This window comes from Squalius cephalus, assembly GCF_949319135.1.
Source record: "Squalius cephalus genome assembly, chromosome: 21".
NCBI classification, from domain to species: domain Eukaryota; kingdom Metazoa; phylum Chordata; class Actinopteri; order Cypriniformes; family Leuciscidae; genus Squalius; species Squalius cephalus.
Window position 1 is genome coordinate 33,622,168 of NC_137142.1, and position 20,181 is coordinate 33,642,348.

At 37.5% G+C, this 20,181-nt stretch overlaps 1 protein-coding gene across 3 annotated transcripts in view; it reads right to left on the reverse strand.

Annotated features, from left to right (window-relative positions):
• The window catches only part of arid4b (AT-rich interaction domain 4B), a 92,608-nt gene that overhangs the window by 26,317 nt on the left and 46,110 nt on the right, over window positions 1-20,181 (reverse strand). For all 3 annotated transcript variants that reach the window (XM_079855665.1, XM_079855664.1, XM_079855663.1), the window contains exons 4-10: window positions 19,403-19,468; window positions 16,846-16,936; window positions 14,012-14,091; window positions 12,758-12,852; window positions 8,174-8,315; window positions 4,854-4,933; window positions 264-340 (exon numbers count right to left, since the gene is read on the reverse strand). In XM_079855665.1, the coding sequence (XP_079711791.1) occupies window positions 264-340; window positions 4,854-4,933; window positions 8,174-8,315; window positions 12,758-12,852; window positions 14,012-14,091; window positions 16,846-16,936; window positions 19,403-19,468 (631 nt within the window). The remainder of the gene's footprint in view (window positions 1-263; window positions 341-4,853; window positions 4,934-8,173; window positions 8,316-12,757; window positions 12,853-14,011; window positions 14,092-16,845; window positions 16,937-19,402; window positions 19,469-20,181) is intronic.

Here is a 20,181-nt window from a genome sequence, read left to right on the forward strand (position 1 = left end):
TAACATCGACTAACAATGAAAAATACGGTCATTTAATATTTACTAATACATTATTAAAATCAAACGTTGTATCGATTAATATCTAACATGAATAACTTAAAAATGAATAAATACTGTAACAAATGTATTGCTCATTGTTTGTTAATGCACTAATTAACATCAAGTAATGAGACCCAGTGTTCCCAAAGTTCTTGATGGTTTTAGTTACGATAATAACCGGCCCTAAACACACTCTGATCTGTAGGTGGCGCTCTTGCTCTCACCTGGTTTGAGTCCAGTGTCCGCTTTGGGAGCTTTCTCTTCATCCAGCACGCGAATGTCTTTCCGCAAAACTGTGTAACTGCAAGATAAAATAAAACGCTGTTAGCAGAGCTTCATACATATGAGAAAACATAATGAATAACCATCATCTTTAAGTCAATTACTGATCATAATTCAACACACTGCATGTATGAAACAGCATTCTGATTTTAAAAATCATCATGGTTGCCATTGATTATCGATTACAATGTTTTTATTGAATTAATTGCATTACATGCCCTGCAAAAACATGAACATGGCATGTTTATTCCCGATGTCCATCAAATCAGCTTCATCGTCACACTGGACTTCAATAAGGGTTCATTAAAAATGCACAAATTTGATGATAAAACCTTTATCTTAAGGAAAAACTGTGATTATGTAAATCCCACAACAGGCCATTTCTCAGTGCCAGAATATTGTACAGACACGAGCAACCGTATACACTGAAAAATATTTTGTGTATAAACAATTATCACAGTAAATTTCACAAATTATTACAAAGAAGCAACATGTAGAAGGACTGAAATAGTATTTTTAATGGAAAACATACTCTAAAAATCTTTGTTTTAGTTTACAGTGTAGGAACATGAACCAGGCATGTCCTTGAGAAAGTATATGGACAATATACTTTATATATATTGTGGGACAATCTGGTCCCTCATTAGATCACGTGACTGTGCTCAAATGCTGCATGATGGGGATTTTTATTGGATGTATTTAGTTACTTTCTCACGTTCACACAGGAGTGTCCAAATACCTTCTGAAACTGCTTATATCGAGGGAATTAAGAGGTCTTTAACGCTCAGAAGACATGTTTATGTTCATCAATATGTATAAATCTACATGTGGCAGTGATGTCATTACTTTCCCAGAGCAGACACTAGAGGGAGCAGTGAAGATGCAGACAGAAGTCAAGCTCTCATCTGTAATCAGAATAACTTCCCCTCCCTCTCGCAGTGTCTCTTCTCTGATGACGAGGGCGGGGCAACCTGTCACTCACATCTGATCCACCAATAGCAAACCATCAACCATCCAAGCCCCGCCCAACATTTGTTCTCGTCAGTGTTCATTTTGACAGCAAATTTTGATTTAGTTTTAGTCATAGTTTTTTTACTAAAATGCCATTTAGTTTTAGTCATATTTTAGTCATCTGAATTGTTTTAGTTTTAGTCTAGTTTTAGTCGACGAAATACAATAAGATTTTAGTCGACTAAATCTACAGTAGACTTAGTCGACTAAAATATAATGGGTTTCAATTTAAATGCATTTATTTAGAATTTCTCTAAAATTTCCAAACCCATATACTCCCGGAGAAAACATATATTAACCTGCTAATATGAATGATTTTAAAGTCTGAACGTGCAATACAGATACAGATCTAAACTACTGTAACTTAAAAAATATCTTAAAATGAAATAAAACCACTTTTCCTAAAGTAGAACAGTCTTTTGCATACATAATTCTCTATTCTTTCAAGCAGACATATTTATTTGTATGAATTAAATATAATTAATCCTTATTAAAGCGAGCAGTGAATGCTTTTCTCTTTTTCTTTTGTTGCTTGATCAATATTAAGGACACAGACCGCATTAGGTTTATTACCCACTGTCACTTTAAGACATCGGTTCATGTCCAATGACATAGATACACTCACAACTGTTTAAGACATAACCGACATAATTTACGTGAATACTCTCAAAAACGGACATTTAGACATAATATTTGTGTATTTGTCCATTCAGACAGGAAAGAGAGCTCAATTCTGTACATAGGTGTCTATGTGCATGGCTGCACGCTTCGGGTCGGGTGTGTGCGCACAGAAAACCGTACCGAATATAGCTATTTTTTTTTGCGTCGTCACTCTTATTCAGATCTTCATGTCTGCTCTACTCATTCTCCCAGACGTGTACATGTTTTAACGTTTTATGAGACATGCAGCGCATGCCAACTCGTGTGCCGCTGGGTAGATCACGTCTCAGTACAATTGTGCGCATCTACCACAAATGCAGGACATCAGACTGGATCGCTTCCCAAATCGTCACTATCTAACATTTTCGTCTAGTTTTTATTCGTTGATGAAAATGACAGTAGATTTTCGTCATAGTTTTTGTCATTCAAAACTATTTTTTATTTAGTTATCGTCTCGTTTTCGTCTGAGAAAAAATGTTGTTGACGAAAATAATGACGAAAATTATTCGTCAACGAAATTAACACTGGTTCTCGTTTCAGAAGCGTTTAACAATAGGGAAGAAACGACTAGTGCAAGTGTTTCATGCTGACTTTAAACTTTGGAATATAACACACACACACACACACACACACACACACACACACACACACACACACACACACACACACACACACACACACACACACACACACACACACACACACACACACACACACACACACACACACACACACACACACACACACACACACACACAGCATTGAATGAGGCACTCAAATCATAGGCTGTGTCAGAAATCGCCCCCTATACCCTTAAATAGGGCACAATTTGAGGGAACAGCCATTTGCAGTAGTGTCCGAAATCATAGTGGACGTTATCGAGTGCGCTCATTCAATCCCACAATGCACCGCAATCATGAGTGTACAACCAATTTACGCTCAACAACTAGAGAATACCCATAATGCACTGTGAGAGTGCGAATGACGAATGAATTCCCGCGTCTGACCAGAAGATGGCGAATCATCCATCCATCCATTTACCAAACCGCTGGTCCAATGTGGGTACAGCGTAATATCATACAGGTATAAATTCCTTTTAAAATGTATTATTGAATTGTTTATTAATGTATATACATAGTTTCCATGACAGAGTTCAAGACAAATCTTTTTTATTACAACTGGAGCTGCCAGTTTGCTCCATTACAAATGATTATTAAACAGCAAGCAGAAACTATGCAAAAACGGCACTCAGTGTCCGAATTCACTCATTCATTCTCATTCACTCTATATTATATACTATTAGCACTGGGTATTGACACAAATTTCACAATTCGATTTCGATTTCGATTCACAAGCTTGCAATTCGATTCGATTTCGATTACGATTCGATTCAATATTGATTATTTTGGATATCAGGTTCAATACATGGCAAATTTTCTCAAGGAAAACAAATCTCTTAACTAATGCTGTAAACTATGGGAGTCAGTTGTAGCCTATAGGCTTCATTAGCCTACTATAATATTGAAGGTAAAAATTAACTGATTTGTATTCAAACACTTAAATTACACTTTTATGTATTTTTATAATAATAAAGTTATATGAAATTACATAAACATTTAAATGGTGGCTGTCATAAAAAAACTTTCCAAATTTATTCAAACATGCATTAAATATGGAAGAACATTAAAAATTATTATGAATATGTAATATAGTGCATATATTTAACAAAATGCTCCTCTCGAGTTAATTTTTCTAGCTGACTGACGAGTTTATGGTCACTGGATATGTTTTTTCTGAGGTAAATGTGACGTTACATGACATTGTTTAACGTCTTTCCACGGTTGAAACACTGATCGAGCGATTCCATGTGATATGATACGGACTTCGATAAGTTGTACTCTATCTTATAACACACTTTCAGATGCTCATTCATGTTTATTTCGCGCTGTAACTGGTGTTATTAAGGCGAAGAGAAGATCATGTGCTTCTCTTGAGCTGAGCCAGAGCGATCTCACGCCACAGCGCCAAAACGCTATTTATGTTTTTGAATTTCATAAGAAAATGGACATAATTTGAAATCTGAGACTTTGTTTCATATCAATAATAACAAAGCACAAAGATTATTGTGATTTATTGGATGGGATGCGCGCAACAATGTTACATTCATTCATCAACTGAAAACAGGATGACTAATCGATTATTGGGATTTAGGAATCAATATCGGTTTGTAAAAAATGTGAAATGATTAAAATCGAGAATTCGATATTTTTTACCCAGCCCTATATAATATATACTATACCAGTGGACTAATGTAGGGAGTAGTGAATGAGGATATAGGGGGCGAGAATATCACAGAAACTAAAGGGTGATTTTGTTTTGAGTAACCAGCCGAAAAACCAATCCGAACACTGGGAATAACATTAGAAACAGAGTTTTGTCTATTTAGAGAGTCATCAGGAAGCTTCGGTGTGTATGATCGCGGCACTCACAGGTTTTATTTCCCTGAGGTAGAACACAAATATCTCCACAACCACACATTTCTCAGCACAGCGCTTGAATAAGACCAATTCTGTCGTTCCACCTTCAGCAGCGGCAGTATAAACTGGTTTCGGGGGAGGTTAACCCGAGACGGGCATTTAACTACATTTACCCCACAGAAACATCACGGGCTCCTCCATTACATGATGCCCAGCAGTGACGTCCTCCATCATTTGCAGTGTGTTTAAAGGATGTTTGATAAAATCACAGCTATAAACAGAAACAACAGCACTCGTGATGCCTTCACAGCTTGACTCCTTCTGCACCTCGAGAGCTAAAAGTAGAAGCACGGACTGAAATAACTTCATCTGAAAGCTACTCACAATTTTCCATCTTTGAAGGAGCGGACAAAAATGTTGTCTTTTTTCAGTGTCACATCTTCATGACAGTCTGGAGAGATGACCTTTAAAAAAAATAAAGAGAAACAGAGGACAGATGAGAGTTCGGCACAGAAAGCATTATCTTTGCACCAACCTTTTACACCTAAGGAAATGAATACCAGGCAAACAGGTTTATTTGAACTTATTTGAACTTAAAGTTGTTTGTAATAATTACGTTTGTAATAATTAAGACTTTTTTGCCCAGCAAAACTACATTTATTTGATCAAAAATACAGTAAAAATATTATTACTATTTTAAAATAGCTGTTTTCTATGTGAATATATTGTAAAATGTCATTTATTTCTGTGATCAAAGCTGAATTTTAAGCATCATTACTCCAGTCTTGAATCTGGGCCGACACTATGTTGCTGTCTGGGATATTTTTGTGAAAACTTTAATACACTACCATTCAAAATCTATTCAAATAGCTCTTTTAAATTGTAATAATATTCACAATATTACAGTTTTACTGTATTTTGTATCACAAAAATACAGCCTTGTATTTTTATACATAATTATTCCAAATTTTGACCTCTTATTTTAAAGAGATTGAATCTGAGATTGATAAAAGCTTAGTATGAATATTTTAGAGCTGTGCATTAAGGAAAATAATATGTAATTTAAAAAAATGCAGGCCTAAAAAAAAAAATTCCCTGATGTTTTCATGACCATGTTTTGTGAAAAACAAAAAATGACTTGAACATCCAAAACACATTGGATATTGGACATACAAAATCCTAACTGATCCAGCCTTTATTTCCCACATGTCAGCCCTGACCTGAGGTTACTGTACAACAGAGATCAGACGAGCAGAGATCAGGAGCCTGTCATGGCTTCAAGAAACACCACAGACATTCACTGGCTTTGTTTTCCTCTCTCAATGCTGTCATTCTAGCGAGAGCCGTGAGGAGGGGACAGAGAGCAGGAACATCATCTCTGGAGGAACACGAGCCACCAGGAATATTTAAAGGGCCAGTGTCGGGTTTGCTGTGACCCTGTGAATCATCCACTACTGCATGTAAACGAGGGACAGATGTAGAAGAAATGAGAGAACGACCGCCTACATCAATGATGCCGCTCAATATGTGCAACTTCAGAAAGGAACAGATGCATTAATCCTGGAGGAAGACTCTCTTCTGAAACCTGCACTGTTCATCATGTTTAAAGCAGAAGTGTGATACTTTTATAATCAGAAAACTAATCATGGGTATATAGCGCAACACGGCTAGTCTTGTTTGAACCTCTTGTTTTCTTGATTTATCACGAGTAACAGTGATGAAACTTGAAAAATTAGAAGTTATACTTTTGATGATTATGGCTTACAGCTTATGAAAACTAGAGTTCTCAACGGGTCGGGTCGGCCCGACAAACCCGACGGGACCCGCGGGTTCGGGCCGGGTTCGGGTCGAAAATATAATCAAATGACTCGGGTCGGGTCGGACCTCGGGCTTAATCTTTTCCGCTCAGTAAAAAAAAACAACAACAACAAAAAAAAAACATTTATTAATCATCGCTGCTGTTCACCGTAAAGAAAGTCTTGCTGCTGCGTGTAACGTGCATCATGGAGAGGGGCGGCGGCAGACCTGACGCCGCTGCGTGCACGCCTTTAGTCTGGAGAAGATGGAGTTGGTGAGAAGTAAACTTGCCGCAGGTGAATTCACCGTCGCTACTACAGCCTATTTATATATTTAAAGTTTATTGTTTCAGTTGTTTGTATTGTTAAAAGGCATGAACATTAAAGGTTGATTTGAATTCCCATCTGCTGGTCATGATAATACGTGTATGAGAGAAAAAAAAATCCGACGCGGCGTCGGGCCGCGGGCCGGGTTCGGGCAGATAATTCATGTTTTTGTGTCGGGTTACATCGGGTCCGGGCTTTAAAAGCCACGGGCCGGGTCGGGTCGGGTTGTAATTTTCAGGCCCGTTGAGAACTCTAATGAAAACCCCAAATTCAAAAACTCATAAAATTAGAATATTACATTAAATCAATTAAAAAAAGGATTTTAAATACAGAAATGTCGACCCTCTGAAAAGTATAATCATGCATATGTATATAGTTACATATACTAAATATATTAGTTTCACCTTTTAATTTGAATTACTGAATTATTGCACGATATTCTAATTTTTCGAGTTTCAATTGTATAGAGACACTATTCTGTACCGTTGCTAACAGGATAATCAGAAAGAGCTTATTCATAATTGACTTTTCTCTGCCATACAATATATTTAAAAATGAACTGCATGCCATTTAGCAACACACGTCATCTAGCTTTTATTAATATGATATTCTAATATCGATGTAGTATATCGATGTCTCATCCAGACGCTGAGCGAACGCACAGAGTAACGTTATAACAACTTTCAACACACTCACATGTATTTTAGTGTGATTGTTTTGAGCTGTGTTTCCCCACAATTTTAATTGGTCAGATAAACTGGCCTTTATGAGTAGTAATTCAGCACTCCCAGCTGTTTCATTAGAACCAGATGAAATAATGTGAATTTAAGTGATCAAACGTAACTGTAACAAAGTTCAAGCTCAGGGAAGGAGGCGGACAAATGTAATTTTAATCATAAAATAAACATTAACAAAATGAAAGCAGCCGACTGCAACATTTAAGCATAATTAAAACAGCAGCGTAAAATTTCCCAGGCTCTCGACTCCACCCGGCTCCAACCACAGTACCGTTAATAAACCTTTAACACATTCGCTCATCCATGAACATGATGAACATGAGTCCCGTCAGACTGCTTTCCATCGGATGTGGAGGTGAAAACGACAACTCTCATGATTCCACACTCATTCATGCGTCATCAAGCTACATTATAATGCATTATATCTTCTCATAAATAATTGTAACTAAAGTTAAAATGCATTATAACATTTGCAGATTCTGAAATTGGTTGTTTATCATGTGTTTTAATGTATTATACTTTCTAAAGGTGTGTTCAGTGATTAGATAATTATTATATTGTATTATGAGACTATATAATGCATTATAAGGTGAATTACAAGGCATAATTACTGCATAAAAAATACACTTATAATGCATTATACATAAAGGCTTTAAGTAAAGTGTTACCGAATTTTATATATTCTGTTTGGTTCCATTTAAATGAAATTAAAACATTTCACCTTATGAAGCTTATTTTTTATGCATACATTTATTTAATTAAATTTTTTTACTTGCATATAATGTAGAATTTTACATTCGATATTGGCTTAATTTCTGTTCTGTGTCCTGCGGCCGAGACTCACCAGGGCAGGATACCATGTGGTTTTCTTTTTGTCGCTAGTGACGACCCCATCCACACACACCACTTTGCCGTAAAGCTCTTCGTTTTGTTGCTGATCGCCCTCCTCCTCCTCACTAGATGATGAAGATGACTCCTCTTCTTGACTGTGGATTGAGATTACGTGTTAATGTGAAATAAACAACAGACACTGAAAGGTATTCGAGTATCATTGATATCCCAGAGAAAACACAACAACATATTTAAGATTCAGAGTGACAAAAAGTCTGTTCATCAAAAGCAGCAATAATAAAACTTCCATGAATGTGGGTCACATTTAACGGAAAAATAAGACATTATATTTTTCATACAGAAAATTACACACATTTTTAGGCAAGTTAATAATTTTGGTATTATAACATTATTTGCATGACAATTAAGCACATTTTTATGCCCCCTAGAAACTTTTTTGATGCATTTTTGCTTTAAATAGTAAAATAACCTTTGCAAAATTGTTAAAAAGTTATGTGCTAATTTCACCTCAGCATATCATTATTTTAAGATGCATCGCAGCAATTTAAAATGAACAGTAATTAAAAGTACTACGCATTTTTTAAAGGTGAATTATTCTATAATTCATTTCGTTTTTTAGTTACTCTAACAAAGTGTCAGATCAAGCTAAACATGATTAAACCGATTCACCTTTTAAAGATAAGCATCACCTGTATCACAGTGCCATACAAGCACAATAGAAGAGGCTTTTTCTTGCTTGTTCTGATGAAGATAATAGGTAATTAGGCTCCGTGAGCTGACGAGCTTCTCACTTGCCAATATTCAATATGCGGCGTGACTCAACGGCCGCTCTCAATTAAGAACCGGCACTCCAGCTCACCGCCAAGGAGAGCCAATCTTGTTAGTGTTAAATGAGCCAATCAACAGCCTGCATCACGAATAAACATGACCTGATAAGCCTCAGGGACTCCTACTCGCTCAAACAAAACAAGAGCCGCTTTACGTTGCCAGCCACCGCCAACATTTTTGATCATTTTCACAAAAGTTTCATGGCCCCCAGAATATGTAGTTGTATTAATATCTGAACATGCAATATATCAAAAGAAAGAACAGACCCTCTGCTTTTAACCAACAACAAAAAAGTTTTATTCTTGCTTCATGCATTCTTTTTTTTATCAACACTTGAATGTGGCGAAGAAAAAGCTGAGACAATCATGTTTTTGTCAAAGACTACTACAGCATAAGCCAGTGTCACTCGTTGCGCGGCTCGCCAAGCTTTAATTTGTGGCTCGCACGGCGGTAAATAATACAGTGATATGATCATGCAGTCACTACAGATACTTCATAAAAACATTAAAAAGAATTAGGGCTATAACATAACCCATTAAAAAGTCAGTGTCAGCTCTATTACAAATAATTTCCATCGGATTGAAAGGAGTGGTTTATTCCTTTTCTAATCCGATCGAGAGGACACCTTGAAAACTGAAACTGAAAGGATGACGAATGACGTGCGGAACGATCCGTTATTCTTGTTGAATAAAGAGTCTTATTATTGAGTGTCCCGTCATTCTAAACTTCTCTTTTCACTGCGTCTGTGGAGCAGGACAACGGCCCACCAGTGCTTGTTTCAGACTCTCATCCACAGACGACTGGTTTTGGGCATTTTTACTGCGTGATAATAAATATAAGCAGCGGCACAACGGTTCATACGCTCATCGTCTCCAAATTATGACTAGAAATGGATAAATATTAAGTCTGCTGTTTAAAACAAATAAAGAACCGATGTAGGTGAATAGTTATTATGCACAAACAGCAGGAAACTCTGTATATTCGTCCAGTGAGCGCATGTCCAAAAATCTATTCCGATTTGAAGCTTGTGATTATATAAACGCGCACATCAACCCGATCACATGTTTAGCGTTCACACAAACTATAATAGATTCAGATTCATCAATCGGAATGGTTAGATACATGATTTGCTAATGTAGAAAAAAAATTACTTAAGGTCATTAAATATATTCTGGAAATCCTGCTTTTTTTGTCATTAATGGAAATCATCTAGTCTCAGTTACAAATTTGACTGGTCAAGCATAAAGATTTTTTTTTCTTTTTTTCGCCCTTTTGTATTTATTGCAGTGCATGCTGTATGTTCAGGGATGACAGATTGATAAGCAGACACGGTATGTATGACTGGATGTAACTTTTGATACTTTGCAGTAAAACTCACTCTCCTACTGAGTTTGTCCCATCAGTGTGGCTCTCATGAAAGAAATAGGGAAGACCACTGGCATAAGCAATGCTTCTATCACTTGTTTCTTCTCCCTTTTTGCTTGTGTTTTGAGCCGGAGGTTTTGTACTTGTTCAGAAGATGTGTAAAAGCCGTATACCGTATAACAGTGAAAACCTGTTTAAAAAAATAAAAACACGCCGGAAAATTCCGTCAACGGCGGGGAAAGAGTGAAGTAGGAAAATTAAACTTTATGCAATTAATACATTTGGCAGTTTTGCTTCAAGCTGTGTTGCTATTGTTAACTAAAATAAATAAAACACTTAAACAAACAAAACTTGAAGAACTGAAAAAAAAAAAAAAAGTGAATTACTAAAACAAATGACTGGAAATCAAATCAAATGATATTTTTACTGGAATAACAAATAATTGTAATAAAAAAGTTTTTTTCATCAGTTTACGTTGAATACCTAAAATTACTAAAATAAAAATTAAAGCATTAAGGATTTTTTTTTTAATGTAATGATATAAAAGCACAACATTTTCTAACAATTTCTAAAACTAAAATGAAAACTGAAAAAAAAAAAAAAAAAAAATATATATATATATATATATTTTTTTTTTGATATTTCTACTGGAAAAAGGCAAGTATGATTAAAAAAAAAAAAAAAAGTTTTGCATCATGCTCCATAACTATTCTAATCCAGTAGTTGACTCGTCACTGCACCCCCTGACATTATGATGGATTCTGATCCCTCAAAGCGACTGCGGTTTCTTTAAGTTCACGCATGGCCAGCCGTGACTGACGGAGATAACTGTGAGGTCACGCCTCTCACCGACACACACACACACACACACGAGTCCTGTTTGTCAGCGGGACGCTCTGGTTCGAGACGAACGCTGTTCACTGCAGGAAAAACACTGGCTTTCCTCTGATTTGAGTCTGAGGATTGAGAATTCCAGGCTAGCGCTCGTCCCATTCGTGCGACTGCTAACAGAAGAGGTGTATTTTACCCAGCAAACACTGTGTAATCAGTATTCCCAGAAGGAAACTCCGCGTCCCTGGAGCATCAGGACTGAGACACACAGATGCTTCATCCGTCAGGTGAGGATTAGACTTTGAATCAATGTAGATTTCCAGTTTGGTGCCAGACTTGTGGACCCTCCCGTCAGCACATTGCAGAGGTAAATGGACTGCAAATGGCGTTTCATGTTGATGACTTTAAAGTGCCCCAATTATGCCATTTTAAAGGTCCCTAATTTTGTTTTGGAGGTTCCTACTACATTACATTTTCTCATAATATCCATTGCAGCATCAGCTCTTCTCTCTCAGTCTCTGAAACGGCTCGATAAAAGATTCGGTCTTTCTAAACTCCTCCTTTCTGAGAGCTTGCTCTGCTCTGATTGGTCAGATGGGCTGTTGTGATTGGTCGACCGCTTACAGCGCGTGTCAGAAACAAAACGCCCATTACCATCTTCCTCAGCACTTGATACACTCCTGTATCAAGTGATACAAACAGTAACAATGGTGTCGGTTTTACCGTATCAATCTGTGTCAAAGTGGATTTGCAGAATCACAACACAAACCAAACTCTTCCAGTCTCAGCTACAACTACAGTGATTGAGGGCAAAGAAGACCGTAGACTGGCATTATGCACATTTGATACAAACCTACACAGGTTCGAGCCGGAAGTAAGACTGGAATTACTGACGACGGTTTCAGCAATTCAGAATTGCTTTTTCTTTTAGGAGACTTTAAAAAAAATATAAAAAAATAACTTTTTCATTGACTTTGAAACTTTGCAGAGCTTTTACATTCACAAACAGCTATTTTACTACATGAAAAATAATATCGAAATAATCATAATAATCATTTAGCTAAAAATATATGCAACTTAGCTATAAAAAAAATGCAAATGACTTTTCAAAAAAGTCCTTAAAGTGAACATGAAATGCCATTTGCGACCCATTTCGCTTCTGAAACATGACGGACGGGAGGATCAACTAGTCTGACACTAAACTGATTGATTTAAGTTTAATTAAAACGTGGAAATAAAGGCAGTGGATTTTGATTTCATAATGAGTAATATATATATATATTTAAAATTATTAAACTAAATTGTTAAACTAAATTGAATTAACATTAAATATTGCCTCCTGTAGAGCTGCTTATAGCAGAGACTAAAGTCATTTCTTAACTGATGAAGGTTGCAACACTGCTATTTTACATGTTTATTACCGTGAAGCTGCTTTGAAACGATCTGAATTGCATAAAGCGCTACAGAAATAAAGGCGACTCGACTAAAAACGCAGTGAATGCATGTAAACGCCTCTTCATTTTGTCACAAAACTTCAAGTAGACACACTCACATGGGATTGGACCGTCGGCCTCCGCGGTTTCCTTTTTTGCCGATGACGGGAGTGCCGAAGTGCTCGGGGTTGGTAAGAGGAAGCCTGTCGAGAGTCTGGAAGAGAATCAGAGATGAGATTTACTAGTTAGCGCTGAGAAAGCCACGACTCTCTTTAAACTGTTGCTCTGCCATGACAATCGATTCATCAAACTGACTGAAGAAAATGACATTATGGAAGAAAATGACATATAAACTCACACTTTCTTTCTTTTCTTTTGTTTATTTATATAGCACTGCTAATTAAAACCGAGGTCGCCCAAAGTGCTTTACATGAAAATAAAAAGATTAAAACATAAAACATATTAACAAATCTCACAGCACACTGAGATTACCTGTTATAAGCGGTCAATAAAAAATGTGCCTTGAGCAAGTTCCTGAATACTGATAAAGATTTACCAGATCTAATAGATAGAGGCTCACTTGTGTACCTAGAAGTGTTTGCATTCACATACTTGCGTAGAATATGTTTCTGACTTCTACACAACTGACAGTCTGTTTGAAATCATTGACTAGCAAACACTGAGACGTGACACAGTTTCTAATAATCACCCGGGAATGAAGCGCCTCAGACTCGACACGGTTCTGGGTCATTTCTACCATGCACAAGATTTTCATGTACCCATTATATACATGCCTTAATATACTGGATTATAAGTTAAACTCATGATTTTTATATAAGGTAATCATATCAGTGAACACAATAAATCATTACTTACGACTTCAGTTTGAGCAGATGCTGCCAATTTTGCAATGAAAAACTCACTTTTTGGAGAAATATTGCAGGAGTTTCCATTTTTTCTGTCTAATCGGAATGTTTCAAACTAAACATGTTTTCTTTGCAATATGGTTTTAATTTAAAATCAATTCACAGGTTTTTCCAACATGTCCTCAAGTTCTCTTTCAAAACACTGGATCTGAGAGTCTTTACTTTTTAAATAGGTTAGCTATGAGTAGGTTTATTTAGGTTATATGTTTACATAGATTTATACAGGTTATATGTTTAACATTTCATTCCCATATTGCTGAATGACAAATTAAAGCTCACTTGAACTTGAATGTCTGTAGAAATACCCTTTGAATTTCGACAAAATTAAATGAATTCGTAAAATTACACTGTCAAGAACAGGATGTGATGCGAAAGGGAGCAAGTGTCACAAGGTAAAGGACTTAACTAGTCATTTAAACCAACGCATTAAAGAGAAAGATGACTTGCCTCACTCTCAGCGAAGTGGCGCGCTCCTTTCAGGCAGAGAGACGAGCGCCTGAGGGTCTTCTCATCACCGTCATCAAACACTGCACAGAGAGAGAGAGAGAGAGACGAGTTATCAGACACACACACACTCTAGAGTGTTTTAGAACAGGACCTACTATGCCCTCTTTCAAAGTCTTGATTGTGTTTTTAGTAGGGCTGCACAATTAAATGGCAATGAAACCGAACGCGATTTGGCAAAGGCCGCGATTATTTTATGCGCAGCTTTAAAGCGGCTGATCGGTAGTAATGTTTCTCCATCTGAACACCAGAGGGCGTCTCACACACACACACACACACACACACACACACACACACACACACACACACACACACACACACACACACACACACACACACACACACACACACACAAACGCCAAATCATCTGAACACCAGAGGGCGTCTCACACACACACTCGCCAAATCATCTGAACACCAGAGGGCGTCTCACACACACACACACACACACACACACACACACACACACACACACACACACACACACACACAAACGCCAAATCATCTGAACACCAGAGGGCGTCTCACACACACACTCGCCAAATCATCTGAACACCAGAGGGCGTCTCACACACACCAAATCATCTGAACACCAGAGGGCGTCTCACACACACACTCGCCAAATCATCTGAACACCAGAGGGCGTCTCACACACACACTCGCCAAATCATCTGAACACCAGAGGGCGTCTCACACACACCAAATCATCTGAACACCAGAGGGCGTCTCACACACACCAAATCATCTGAACACCAGAGGGCATCTCACACAAATATGCCCCACCGCTGAAGTACGATAACACAAATAGTACGAATAATAGTACGATAGTACGAATAAACAGAAGATTGAAACGCTTTGATTAAACATGACTAATAAACACACGACTGCCTTATTCTGTGTAAGAAGCACATCATCTCACAGAAGGAGGAGCTCAACTGTCGTCATGAAGTGAGTTTGGAGTAAAAGCATGTTATTAAATATTGTCTTTTGTTGGACAGAGGTTCATCAATGCTTCATGTTTGGAAAGATGTTTGACGAGTGTTGCTTTTTCAAATGCACGTTATAAGCGACTCAAACTCACAGTGCTTTCAGATGGAGCAGCGTTTACTAATGATCACAGAGCCGTACGTCACTGACAAGCTGCACATAACAAATAATCACAGCCTTTGCGATTTCATAATCGCAATAAACCAAATCCATTTAAGTGCGATTACATGGAAATTGTGATTAATCGTGCAGCCCTAGTTTTTAGGCTCTACTAGAACAGGGTCATGCTTGGAAGCTCATAAACGCTCTGTTTAGTTCCTGTCTCTATGAAGCCCCTCCTTCTGAATAGCACACTGTGCTCTGATTGGTCGGCTGGAGCAGTGTGCTGTGATTGGTCAAGCGCTTCGAGTGTGTTTGGGAAATGTCCCGCCCATTACCATAACCACCAGTTTAACACACTACTAACTAACTCAACCAGGCCCCGCCCCTTTATTCTGCGTATGAATTATTTAAATGAGGAATATTGTGACGTGTTCGTTCCCGGAAGAAACTCAAGACTACAATGGAGGCGTTTCAGGATGAGTTCAGAAACACTGACACTGATATAGAGAAGAACTGCTGGAGGAAACCTTTTTCATGCTAAAACAGCAACATCACACACTAAAGAAAGATCATAATCATAATAGGTCAGTTTCTGAGCTGCCTTTGTATAAATGGCTAAAGGCGAATAAAAGGTGTATAAAATCGGGCGAAGCGAGTCCATTTCATGTGTTTATGAACACCAAATGAGAATAAAACTTATCACCAGTTGGTTTGAAACTTCATTAGCATAGAAATATGGTTATAAGGTAAAATCGAAAGAACGACAGTGTCAAATTAGAGACATACAAACCATCTGCTAGAGAAAACATCTGCTGTGACTCACAGGTCTTCTGCGAAATTTACCATCAGAACTTTATCTAAGACTCATCAAGATTTCCTCTCCATGTGGCGACACATATGTGCACTAAATTCACATTAACCCATCAAAATGAGGAATAAAAACACAATATTTCATGTTTTTGTGAGAGACGGAGACTGACTCATATTATCCTAACATATAACGTAACACAAATCACAACGTAATAAAAACAAAACAAAAATACATTCATCAAAACATGAGCCCTGAACGAAAATGAAAATTACTCAGCGTCTCCAGCTGACTGTGTTGCCCTCGCATATGAAAGCAAAGCATAAACGAGGACAGAAGAAGCCTTTCCCTCTTTGTCTCAGGCAAGCCCCTTTCACACAGCGCGTTGATCCCGGGAAATTGCCGTAAAATTGCTTGAGTGCCTTCTGTGTGAACGCAAACACGTCCCGGGATTGATCTCGGGATGGGGACCTAGTAACATTGCCGGGATCAGACCCGGAATACACACTGTGTGAACAAAAGCCAGGACCAATGCCGTAAGGGGTGTGTCGTAGTGATGACGCACGGGCCATCCCACGGGATTTTCTACAACCTATGGGGAACGAGCCACTCGGCAAACCCAGTGGCGCTACTGGGGAGAATGGACTCGTCTTCGTGTAGAAATGACGAAGAGTTATCAGCAGAACATCTGACAGGAGTTATCACATCCTGACATCACGTGTCTTTACGGGATCTTGAACGCACTCACAGATTCCGGAAAAACACTGGCAGTGTGAATGAACCAAAGTCAAACGAACCCGGGACACATTATCCGTGTATTTTCCGGAATCTCTGTGTGAAAGGGGCTTGATACTGTTTGAAAGGAATGTAATGGACTTACCGACGGTGTACAGACTAGCGTCAGTGAGCTTGTTGATGATGGCCTCCTGGTAGATCCCATCTTGGTTCCTGGCTTCGACCACAGCGCCCACCTAACACCAGAGAAAACACAATCACTCATTCACAGGCTTTCACGGTGTTACACCACTCGCTGGGCGTCAAAACACTGAAGCTGGAGATGAGAAACCGGAATTTATTTCTTTTTTCCCATAATCACTGACAGTACTCATGGAGAAACGCCTGTGAGGGATTATCATGTTCTGTACTGTGGCACTACCATCGTAAAATGATCGTATCAAATGTTTCTGAATGATTAACATGTTCAAATAAGGGCAAACCCTGTCAAGAACATGCCAACAAGAGGTCGCAAAAATAGATAAATAATTAGAAATAAAATCCATGAAGAAAATGAAGCCTATTTGAGCAAAAATTAAGATAATTTTTTGTTTTAAGTTAAATTTAAGTTTTTTATTTCATAATAATTATAATACAAATGTATATATTATTTATATACAAAGCAAAAAATAAATAAATCTAAATGGTCCTTTATCTTATTTCTATGCAAAATATAACTTAATTTCTTCCATTTTCCAAAACGTGGACATGTTTTTCTGAGACTCAGCGTCAAAATATATTAACATATTCACATGCTACATACATTTCTTTTGGCCTTTTATTGCTAATGTACTTCAAGTGTACTGAATCTGGCCCGCTAATAACCAATAAATAACTAGCTCTGAGAGTTTAGCTAGTCTGGGCATCAGTGGTTTTCACCTATTTGCTGCTTGCATTTGTCATTTACTCTCTCACTAAGTGCTCAAAGCAAACAGTTCTGCCAGACATAAGCGAGATGTTTTCTGATGAGCTGATGGCGGAGAATAATTACCGTCATATTCATAATCACAGCTACAGATGCAACGGCTGGCTTGCCAGGAGATTTTTAAACAAATGAGTGACAAACAAAGATTTCAATGCAATATAAATATGAAATAGAGGATTATATGGTTGACTGGCATCACTGGCACCATCAAACATGAACTCCAGACAATAGTTTTGACACCGTGTGCAAATCAGCGTGTCATTGTGATGCATTTTGGGAGCTTAACAGATGTGATCACGGGCTACTTTACAAATATTTCATTTGTTTTGCGTTCAAGTGTGAAAGTCAAAAGGGCTTGGAACAACATGAGCAAACCGATTACATTTAAATAGCTTTGATTTGGTTGCATCACGCAGGACTTTCGCAGGACTTTTTGATTTCTACAGAGAACACAGTGTTATTTTACATTTAGGCCTAATTATACATTTCTGTACCTGAATACTAATGTTAGACATTGTAACTGTGTTATTTAGTATTCATCTCTGCTTGTAATTTTTTTTTTTTTTACTGGTCAATTTTGAGATTTTTGGACATTTGTCTTCAATAACATGTCTTCTTTCAGACTTGTGGTGAAAAAAAAGGCAGAAATACACATTTAGGTCTTTATTTTCCTACACTTTGTCTGTTTGCGTCTGTAGATTTCTCCTAAATTCAACAAAAGTTGGCGTTGTAAATCCTCCCGTTGCTCCGCGATCGCTGTCTGCACCCTGTCATCACACACACCGTTAGAAAGCTCTCTCTCTCCTGTACAATGCTGTCGGATCCAAATATGGTCATTTCCTTTTTAATCAGCAACCAATCGTGAAAGTAAAAGGGCTGAATGCGCAATCTCATTGGCTGATGATAAATCTTTAAAGCCCATTTTCTCAAAATGACTTTACTCTCATTCTCCAAGTCTGAAATCTCCACTTCAGTAGCACCGATATACACCTAAATTTCCAGTCTTGTACCTAGTTATATTATGAAGACATTTATAGAGGGATTTGTAAATATATTATTCCTAGCCTGATTTATATAACATTTTATTTCAAAAAACATGGCAAAAATATATTTTTTAAGGCTATTGACAGTATATTCTGATTTACAGGATAACAAAAGTAGATATCCATAAATCCCTCTGTATTTTTTTTTCCATCTAATATTTGAACACAATGAAAAAATAATTTTTAACCTGGCTTTATCCAATACTCAGATTTCATTTTTTTAAAATATATGCAAATTAGCGCATATTTAATTAGATATAGCCTAATTTGCATATTTAAACATTAAATTACAGAAAACTTGTAATACATTTTTTCCTCATCTTAAATGTAGGTAACCAACTGGGAAAGATTCATGGTGATATCTGCTAGTTAAAAATGTTACCCTATTCACCTGTAGTGTCTCGCCTTAATGTTTGAACTTCAACAGTTAGGCTAGTAGTTTTTGCTGTGGTATCGAAGTACCTCAAGTGAACTTTAAATAATAAATGAAAAGCAAAGTTACAATTACGCCCCTCCACCCATATGTGTATATATATATGGCTGATCCAAAAAACAATCGTGGCTCAAAATCCGTAAATGATCCGAACCGTGAGTCTTGTGATCCACTGCACCACTAACAGACACACTCTCATAAAGCCAAGGAAGTGATGCGCCACAGCCTGTGTTTGTGCTGAAGGAGGCAGGTTTGCTCTTACCTTCAGAAGTCCTCTGATGTGTTCATCGTGCACCACCGCAGTGGACGCGTCGGGTTTGAAGGTGACCTGGAGAGAGACACACACACACAGTCAGTGAGGAATGAGGATAGAAAACACGGAAGGGCTTTCCCTAACGGCCAAGAAGCATCGATCGCTCCTATCGGGAAGCCGGATCCTCACCAGAGACCCGAACGTCCCTGTTTTGATATCAGACCAAACGCAGAGAAGACACGCTGGGTAACCCAATCATTGAGTGTCACAGAACAGAAGATAATTATACTGAAAGCAGGGCGGATGAAACACGCTGTGCGAGAGGATGGGATAGAGATGGAGGAACAAGATGTCATATTTCCACTAATACACACAACACTGTGAGACGCCACGCATAAGAATTGAGATTCATCCTTTTCATTTCACAAGCTGAAATCTGAATTAAATGACATGAAGAACTTGAAAAATCACACACAACAATACAGTCCAACACAACTTTTGTGACCAAACATCGAAATGCATGAATCAACTGAAGTATCAATTAAAATAAAATTAAAGTTCATTTGTATAACGCCTTTTATAAAACATTGTTTCAAAGCAGCTTCACAGAATATGAATATTTCAATGTTACGAATAGAAATTAATAATTAAACTTAATTTTTTTTATTATTTTTTTTATTTCTCTAGAAAAATTAATTACGGTCAAAACAATTAACAGCCATCATCTAAAAAAAAAAAAAAAAACTATGCCCAGCACATTGTTTTGAGAGAATCCGATCCACACAAAT